This window comes from Myotis lucifugus, unplaced genomic scaffold (assembly GCF_000147115.1).
Source record: "Myotis lucifugus unplaced genomic scaffold, Myoluc2.0 scaffold_253, whole genome shotgun sequence".
Lineage (NCBI taxonomy): Eukaryota > Metazoa > Chordata > Mammalia > Chiroptera > Vespertilionidae > Myotis > Myotis lucifugus.
The window spans coordinates 1,503,074-1,512,871 of record NW_005871301.1 but is presented as its reverse complement, the minus strand read 5'-3'; the positions used below and the strand labels follow the sequence as shown (position 1 = coordinate 1,512,871).

General features: G+C 43.6%; 1 protein-coding gene across 1 annotated transcript in view; it reads right to left on the bottom strand.

The window, feature by feature from the left end:
• TFAM (transcription factor A, mitochondrial) overlaps window positions 1-8,151 on the bottom strand; it is a 15,603-nt gene extending 7,452 nt beyond the window's left edge. Inside the window, exons 1-5 of the mRNA XM_006098897.3 lie at window positions 7,915-8,151; window positions 7,238-7,356; window positions 5,242-5,312; window positions 4,695-4,844; window positions 2,047-2,142 (exon numbers count right to left, since the gene is read on the bottom strand). Of these exons, the coding sequence (XP_006098959.1) occupies window positions 2,047-2,142; window positions 4,695-4,844; window positions 5,242-5,312; window positions 7,238-7,356; window positions 7,915-8,015 (537 nt within the window). The 5' untranslated portion in view covers window positions 8,016-8,151. The remainder of the gene's footprint in view (window positions 1-2,046; window positions 2,143-4,694; window positions 4,845-5,241; window positions 5,313-7,237; window positions 7,357-7,914) is intronic.
• Between the last annotated feature and the right edge of the window lie 1,647 nt (window positions 8,152-9,798).

Sequence of the window (9,798 nt, the reverse complement as noted above, 5' to 3'; positions counted from 1 at the left end):
TATTAATTCTCACCCGAGGATATTTTTCCATTGAGTTTTAGAGAAAGTGGAAGGGAGGGGGAGATACAGAGAGAAAGAAACATCAATGTGAGAGAGACACATCGATCGGTTGCCTCCCCCATGAGTCCGGATCAAGCCTGCAACAGAGGTATGAGTCCTTGATCAGAATCAAACCCGGGACCCTTCTGTCCACAGGCACTCTATCCACTGAGCCAAACTGGCTAGGGATATATATAAATTTTTTTTAATTGATTTCAGAGAGGAAAGGAGAGGGAAAAAGAGATAGGTACATCAATGATGAGAGAGAATCATCAATCAGCTCCTCCTGCATGCTCCCTACTGGGGTTCAAGCCCGCAACCCAGGCATATGCCCTTGACCATATCGAACCCTCCTAAACCCCATTAAATGAGCCCTTCCACCACGTAAGGACACACTGAGAAGGCACCAGCCAGGAACCAGGAGAAGGCACCAGCCAGGAACCAGGAAGAGGGTCCTCATCAGTAGGCAACTGTGATGGCACCTTGACCTTGGATTCCCCAGCCTCCAAAACTGTGAGCAATAAATTTGTTATCTACACTAATAAAAGAGAAATATGCAAATTGGTCACTCTACTATGCAAATTAACCCAACAAAGATGGTGGTTAATTTGCATACACAGGCACGGAGGGAAGACTGAAGGCTCCAGCTGGAGGGAAGACTGAAGACTGAAGAGGCTTGGTTTCTCCGCTGCAGCCGGAGGGGAGAAGCCAAGCCTCACTGCGGCAGGAGGGGAGAAGCCAAGCCTTGCTGTGGCCAGACCAAAGGCCTGGGTCCCGGGTGCCGGAGGAAAACTGGTGCTGGCAGCCAGGGGAAGGAAGGTCTATTGTGCGAATCTTCGTGCAACGGGCCTCTAGTTTTAAAATAAAAAACATTAAACGAATAAACAAAAAAAATTAAGGCATAAACCCACACAGATGCCGAACCGGTTTGGCTCAGTGGATAGAGCGTCGGCCTGCGGACTGAAGGGTCCCAGGTTCGATTCCGGTCAAGGGCATGTATCTTGGTTGTGGGCACATCCCCACTGGGGGGCGTGCAAGAGGCAGCTGATCGATCTCTCTCATCGATGTTTCTAACTCTCTATCCCTCTCCCTTCTTCACTGTAAAAAATCAATAAAATATATTTAAAAAAAAAAAAAACAAAAAAAACCCACACAGACAAAGAAAACAGGAGAGAGCACTACCAACACAAAAGTTTGGAAGCTGAAAAGCAGATGCAGCCATGGTTCCTGGCTTACCTAACTCATGAAAGCTATTCCCAAACCAGCAGTGGAGAAGCCAAAAATGCAAAGTGTTTTACAACGTAGAATTCTGAGGTGGCTCAGGAACTGGCAGCACCAGATAGGTATAAAATAGAGGTACGGTTAGGAGGCCTGATAGAAAGTGTTTATAAAAAGGTTAAATTCCCACTATGGGCAGATTCTAGGACATTTATTCTCTCTCACAGCAGTAAAATATGAGTTATTCAGTGGATACCAGGTATAGTAGGGGTGGTGATACCATGCTGGAAACAGGGAGATTACATGAAAATGTCTACTGTATCCCAGAAAGAAGGGCAAAAAAGGCTAAGAAAAAACAATACAGAGAAGACAAGAAAATTAGAGTATCAATTCAGAAGATGCATAAACAAACAGTAAAAGTTCTAGAGTCAGAACAGAGAAAAAAACAAAAACAAAACAGATCATATTCAAAAGACCAATAATCAAAATGGCTTTATACTTCTCAAAAGCAATACAGAAGTTATAAAAGGAGTATTTTTTTTTGTTTTCAAAGAACATAAAACAATTCTATGCCCAAACTATCAAATGTGAAAATATAGACATTTTCAGACATGCAAGAACTCTAAAAAACTAATCTCCCATGTATCCTCATTGGGGAAGACTCTATAACAGAATCAGTAAACCAAGAAAGACAATGATAGAAGAAGCAAAAGCACCCCTAACACTTCCTGTCTAATTATTTCTAAAACTAAAATAAACATTTAAAAAATAAATGCAGATCTATTTTACCTGTGATGAACCATTCTTAGCTCCCTGGAAGCATTCAGATATAAAAATGTTATAAGCTGAGCGAGGTCTTTTTGGTTTTCCAAGCAATGTTAATTCCTGAGGAGTGAAAATGGAAAGAGTTAGATACAGTTTTAACATCTCTGAGACTTAATTTTACTTACAGAAACTGTATTCACTACTATACATTATGCAGAATGTTCTTTAATGTGAATGTTCTGATTCTTATATAAAGTATGCGATTATTCCCTTGTGAGGTCAGAATTTGATAGCATTATTTTGAAAAACATAATAGATTGAGTTATTTTCCCTACATTTCCTTTACATATTATTTTCATGGTCTCCATGAACTGACTAACTGAGCACATATGTACAAATCTTTTTTTAAAAATAAGACAATCTCAGTTTCATTCTTACAGGGCACTACCATTTCCTTGGCCAAACTACTACATGCTTCCACCACAACTTGTGAAAACTAGACTATCTGTTTAATAATCTCTCATTTCATTTCCTTCCCTGCATGTCTCTCAATCTTTAACCCCCAAAGATGGGCTAAGAGAGAAACATGGATGTGAGAGAGACACATGGATCAGCTGCCTCCCAAACACACCCCGACCAGGCTGGGAACGAATCTGCAACCCAGGCCCATGATCACATTTAAATATGATATTGGGAGATGTGGGAGAAACTGTGACTACTATAGAAATTGATGAAGAAATATATGAAGAGATATATAAATCAACAAAACGGAATATTCCAATGCGTTTTGCCCGGGGAGATGGTGTTGTGCTAGCTGCCCCTCCATTGAGAGTTGGTTGAAACAAAGAATATATCCTGTGTGGAAATTAGTACTTTATATGATTGTATCTTTAAAGATAGAAGATATTCAAAGAGAAACCTGTATAAATTTTGATATTAAGAAATGACCAAAGATTCTTCTGTTACTGAAATGAGTTTATTTGTACATAACTCATAAATTCTTAAGCTAAATGGCATTTTTATGTTTCTCCAACCCTTCCAATAAATGTGATCACCAAAACGAAAAAAAAAAAAAAAGAGAGAGAGATGGGCTAAATTCTTTTTACTCAGTATCTAAAGTAGAGGAAGAAACCCAGCAGACATGGTTGAGCATTGACCTATGAACCAGGAGGTCATGGTTCAATTCAGCTAATGGGCTTGATCCCTGGTGTGGGGCATGCAGGAGGCAGCCAATCAATGATTCTCTCTTATCACTGATGTTTCTATCTTTCTCTCTTCCTCTCTAAAAATCAATAAAAATATATTCTAGAAAGCAAAAACACTGTAGCTGAAACAAAGGATGCCTTTGATGTGCTTATTAGACTGGACACAGCTGATGAAAGAATCTGAGCTACAAGACATATTAATAGAATCCTTGAAAACCCAAAAATAAAGAGAACAAAGATGAGGTTAAAAAACCCAGAACACTCAGGGCTATGGGACAACTAAAATAGGTGTAACAAAAACATAATGGGAATGCCAGAAGAGAGAAAGGAAGACAAGAAATATTTGAAAGAGAAACCCCTTCTGTCTAATCCTCATTCTGGTGTTCTCCACTCAGCACTGGCTGCATGCATTAAGAAGAAAGGGAGAGTAAACTTTAGTACTCACCCCTCCAAATACCATCCCTAAGGCAGAGGCTGTATATCTCACTATTGGTACTTTACTCAATCCTTTTACTAACTGGATCAGCAACCTTAGATTACTGACTTGAAATTGGCTGAGTCCTTAGGGGGACTTAAAACATTAGGATCAGGAATATATATCTTGGCATCTGACATTAAAGGTTCTAACCTACTTTTTCAGAGAAATAGTTTTAATTCTGATGACCATTTTCTATACTATATGAACTAGATAGCAAGCTGACCACTTCATACCTAATACTGGCTTTATACAAAAATGTCTAATTTTCAAATGATGGAATTTATGTGGATTAATACTTAAGTTAGGAACCACAAAATTTGAACCATATGGGTTTTTTTTTACTGATTTGAGAGAAAGAAACATCGATTTGTTGTTCCACTTATTTTATGCATTCATTGGCTACTTCTTATTTCAATTCCCAGTCAATGTGCCCTGACTGAGAATTGAACCCACAACCTTGGTGTATCAGGACAATGCTCTATCCAACTGAGCTATCCGGCCAGGGCCCTATGTAGGGTTTTTAATGAGAAAAAGTAGTATTTCATCTTAAAGGGACTTATTTGATTAGCTACAATAGGCACTTTCCCCTGATGTGCTAATAAATTTAGTCTATTCAGCAATATATAGAATCACATTCACTATTACCTTTAGAACAATTCAAATCAGTAGGCTATTCTAGACAAAACTCAGAAACAGAGATTTTTACTATCCAAGATTTGGCTGTTCCTATACCTTTCATGCCAGTCCTAACTATGTATTTTAAAATCAGATACATCCCGAAGTGGCAACAAGTTTCCAAGACAGACTCAATGACAAATGGTCCTAATGGCAGAAGAGGATGATCCCACTGTTCCTAATTAGAGTACACCTGACATTCTACCATATAGTACCACACACATCATCAAAAGAAGAGAAAGCTCCCTATATTCATATAGTTATGTAAATTTCAGTTCTTTGTTAAAGGAAAAGAATATTTCAATGATACTCACTCTCTTTTTTAATATCGACTTCTTTTTTAAACGTTTTTGCATCATTTCTTTTTCCAAAGACACTTTCTGACTTGGAGTTAGCTGTTCTTGAATTCTGTTTAGCTCTTCTTTGTATGCCTGCCAGTCTGCCTTGTAAGCATCTTCATATATCTATAAATAAAAACAGTAAGTCAATAAACTGTTGCTACCAAGGAAAGACAATTGCATGACTTCAGATAAAGACAGGCTGAACTATCATGTGGAAAATGTGCTCTGGAATCACATTATATGGACCAAAAACATGTTTTTTTCATCATCTACATGCTAACCAACTTGAGAGTCTAGCAAGTAGCCTTCAATTTCACATTGCTGCCAACCCTTCATCACCACCCCACGCATCCATATTATCATCATTTATGTAGATCAGAAGGTATGAAGTTCCTTTGTTTATAATAGATATTTAAAAAACAAACAACAACAAAAAATCATCTCTGGGTCATCTGGTCCTTTAAAGGGCATGACAACTGCAGAATAACTGGCCAGCAATGTTGAAAACCTATATGCTTACCTTTTTCTCTGATTCAGGAAGTTCCCTCCATATCTCCGCGATTTTTTTAATTAGTTCTGAATTTTTCGCTTCTACAGATTGGAATGAGAAAAGATGTCACAACTTTATGTCTCATGAAAAACTCCTAAAGATTTCCAGGAAATCAAAACACATCAGCTCTAAAAGTAAGTTTTATTAGACAACTCTATACCCCACACAACTTAATACAATGATTTAGCTTTTCTTTAACCAATTTAAATAACTTTAACCCTAGCCAGTTTGGCTAAGTGGATAAGCATCAATGCAAGGACTGAAGGGTCTCGGGTTCGATTCTGATCAAGGGCAATACCTCAGTTGCAAGCTAGATCCCCATCCCTGACTCTAGGTCGGGGCACCTGCAGGAGGCAAACAACTGATGTTCTCTCTCACATTGATGCTTCTCTCTGTGTCTCTCCCCCTTCCTTCCACTCTAAAAATCAATGGAAAAATATCCTCAGGTTAAGAATAACAAAAAATAAATATATAACTTTAGTACTTTATCCAAATTGTTAAAGTCTTTTATCTAATAACCAAGGAGTGTATCACATATCACCAAAACAGTCCTCAGAACTTGATTGCTAGTTTAAGCAGTTCAGTAATCAATTTCTTCACTTAATATTTCAATCAAACATTTTTTTCGAGCCTTTTAGGAATTAAGTTCATAACATCTGAATAAAGAACAAAATACAGTCTTGATTCATATACCACCACCTTGGATTTGAATTACAGAAATACCAGTTGCAAACAAATTAAACTTTTCTAAAATCAAGTCATTATTCCCCATGTCCTTCCTCATCTGAACTAAAAAGGGTATAAATGCTTTAACAAACCACTTATTAACTTCAACTCCTACATTTTAAAAAGGTGTGAGCACTGAATTATGTCTCATAAACCAATTCTTTATGAGAATTTTTATATCTCATTTGATTTTCAGAAGTGCCCTGTGATGTATTGTTTGTGAATGGGCTTTAGAAATCATAAGCAAAAGTTAGCTATTATGAATTTAGTTATTATCCTTACACTACAACCTCAAATGAAGGCCCTATAGCCTTTCTAGGGAGTCGTCAAACATCCTACCTGGAAATCTTTCAGTACAAAAGCTCTTGTGTTAGCAGTGATTTGTATAGATCTTTACAGTTTACAGAACACTTCCACAGAAGTTATTTCATTGTCACTCCCATTAAAAATTCCCTGTGGCAGAAGGGGCTAGGCAAGAGATAAAATGATTCATGGTGGTCCTCTAAGCCAATGGCAACTAGGCCCAAAATTAAGCTTTCTCCTAACTTCTTCCCTGGTTGCTTTGTATTCTACATGCTGCTATTTTTAAAATATCTTTCATTAGTTCTTTTTTTAAAAAATATTTTTTTATTGATTTCAGAGAGGAAGAGAGATACAAACATCAATGATGAGAATCACCTTATAGGCTGCCGAAATTCTGGCACGTGCCCTTAACCAGAATCGAACCCGGGACCCTTCAGTCCGCAGACCAATGCTCTATCCACTAAGCCAAACCAGCTATGGCATTAGTTCTTAATTATATTTAAAATATTTCTGCCCTGCTGGTTTGGCTCAGTGGATAGAGCGTAGGCCCTGGGACTGAAAGGTCGTGGGTTCAATTCTGGTCAAGGGCACAGACCTAGGTTGCAGCCTCCATCCTGGCCCTGGTTGGGGGCATGTGGGAGGCAACCAACCAATGTGTCTCTGATCTTCCTCTCTCTCTCTGTCTCTCCCCCTCCCTTCCACTCTCCCTAAACAACAACAACAACAAAAAATCAATGGAAAAATCCTCAGATGAGGATTAATAACAAAAACATTTCAAAATATGTTAGACCTGCTATTTCAGACCCTCAAATAGAAGGTTATGGGTTATGTTCCTGCAGTCAAGGGATGGTTGGCAGTGTACATCAAATTTACGGCTTAACTGCTCAGTGAGCTCTTTATTACATCAAAGAAGGGCACAAGCCCCCCAACTCCTTACCTGGGTTCCGAGCTTTATATATGGCTAGCTGTTCTTTAGAAAATCGAACGTAAGAAGTCATTGGCTTCTTTGGATAACTACTCAAAGTGGATGAAAACCATCTGGGTATATACACAAATCTGCATGTAAGTAAAACAAGAAAAGAACCAATGTCAAGAATTTAAGCGCCAATCATAGTCACATGTATATCAATCAATAGGCCCCAAATAAGAGGTGATCAAGATGCTATGTATCTGACACCTTCGACAAGACCCAGAGAGCTAGTGACATTGACAATCGTGCCCTAACCAGAGGGAAGAGCCTGCAAAACTGAAGCCCCGCCCCTCCCCCCGTCACGAAGGGCAGAGAGCGCAGAAAACATGTACTTCAGCTCCGGGGCCCCGCCTCCTCAATGCCTAGAAGAAGGCGGGAGACTGTCGGCGCGACTTTACAAAGAGCGGCCGGGGAACCAGGTGCGCGGAGGCCGCATGGAGGGGGGAGGGCGCCGGGAGCAAGGCGCGGGGTACTCCTCCTGGAGTCGGGCCTGCAAAGGCACCCTTCCCTTGGCAAGGTCGAGGTCTGACCACAGGGTCAGGGTCCCCTGACCTCCTGGGAGGGACAGAAGGGGGGAGACACCGTCTACATCCCGGCCCCAGGGCGTCGGGCGCCCGGCCGCCGGGTCCAGGCGAGGGTCCTACCTGAAGGGTGCGCACAGCCGAGTCCCGCAGTCCGCGCAGAGCTCTGCCCCGGACTTCCCCAGGGCGCTCAGCACTCCCCACACGCCCCGAAGAAGCGGCATGGCACCCCGGGAGGCCGTGGCCGGACCCCAAGCTCGCAGAGCAACCTGGCACAGCAGAGCCACCCCTACAAAGGCAACCCGTGTCCAACCTTCCCAGCTTGTTATCAAACCCCGACTCGCGAGGCACTATGGGAAGTTTACTCCGGTTGGTAGGTAGGGGACCGGGTGAGGCAGCATCGGCGCAGGCGCCGTAGTGACTTCCGCCGGGGGGCGGGGCTCCAGGAAAGGGGGAGGTGCCCGGGAGCGGAGCGGGGAAGCCGCAGCCCGGCGCGCCTGCCGGGGGCCTCGCCTCCAAGGGGCGCCGCTGAGCCGCCTCGGCCCCGGCCCCCGCCTCCGCAGTCGGCTCCGCAGCGGGGCCAGGAGGTGGTGGAGCGACGGCGGCTGCCTCACCCGGACTGGGCACCGCCGTGCGGCCGCCAGCGCCTGCCTAGGCTCGTGCGTAACAGACGGCTCTGCCCAGACTGCACGGCCTGCGCCCACGCTGCTCTGAGGTCAGATGGGCGGGCGTCGAGCGCCCTGCGGAGTCGCTCGGGGCCAGCAGGAGCCAAAAGTGCCGCCGAGGAGTGGAGGGGAGCGTGTTTTCCAACCTAAAAATGCGTGCTTCCGGACCGGACCGCAGCGCCTGACTCAGGGTGCCTGTGTGGTGCCCATGCATCTGCGTTTCGTTTTGAAGATTATGATTTATTGACCTTAGGAAGTCGGGGGAGAGGGGCATCGATGGGAGAGAGAAACACCGAATGGTTGCCTCCCGTGCACCCCGGGGATGGAACCCGCAACGTAGGCGTGTGCCCTGAGCCGAACAGGCAGCCTCTGGTGCAGGGGAACCGCTCCAGCCCACGGAGCCACACCGGCCAGGGCCGAATCTGCGTTTTTAGCCCGCACCCCAGGGTTTGACAAGTTCTGGTGCAGTGGTCACGGGACCACATTTGAAGCCACGCTGGCCTAGACCGGCGTCCCATGTATGCGGTTAATGCAGACCTAGTCCTCCAGCCTGGCAGGCCACCTCCTGACTGTGGGGAGGCGGCTGGCCAGTTGGTTGACGGAAGATGCGAGTTCTAGCCCCAGCATTAACTCTTGGTCCAGGAGTGCCGCACCCCTGCTCTGAGATTCAGTTCCCCCCACTGCAGATGAGGATCTGTACTAGGTCAGTTTTCCCAACCAAAGCCCCGAGAACCTGGGACAAGGACACTTGGAGATATTGATGGATGTGCTGTACGATTTCCTGTATAGGCAATGGCACGAAAAAGACTGGGAGGACCTAACTAAAGATATCCAGGGATCCTTAGAGCTTTTACTTTATAGTTACTTCGAAGGCAGCCATCTCCTGAGACAGCCTATCTTTCCTGTTGGGTAGCTGCCATGGTTAAGAAATTCTTACCTGCCAAAGCCGGTTTTGCTCAGTGGATAGAGCTTCGGCCTGCGGACTGAAGGGTCCCAGGTTCGATTCCGGTCAAGGGCATGTACCTTGGTTGCAGGCATATCCCCAGTAGGAGATGTGCAGGAGGCAGCTGATCGATGTTTCTCATCGATGTTTCTAACTCTCTATCTTTCTCCCTTCCTCTCTGTAAAAAATCAATAAAATATATTAAAAAAAAAAAAAAAATAAATACCTACGTGAGGCTGGCTGAGGAGCCTGCTTGCTTTCCGTGTGAGCTTTGTAACATAGGCCCGCTCGTGGGACATAGAACTAAGTACACTTCTTTTCAATGGTGAGGGACTCACAGCTCGCCTCTTTCTTACTCTTCTGTGTGGAATGGGACTGTCCTGATCAGATCTTTCTATC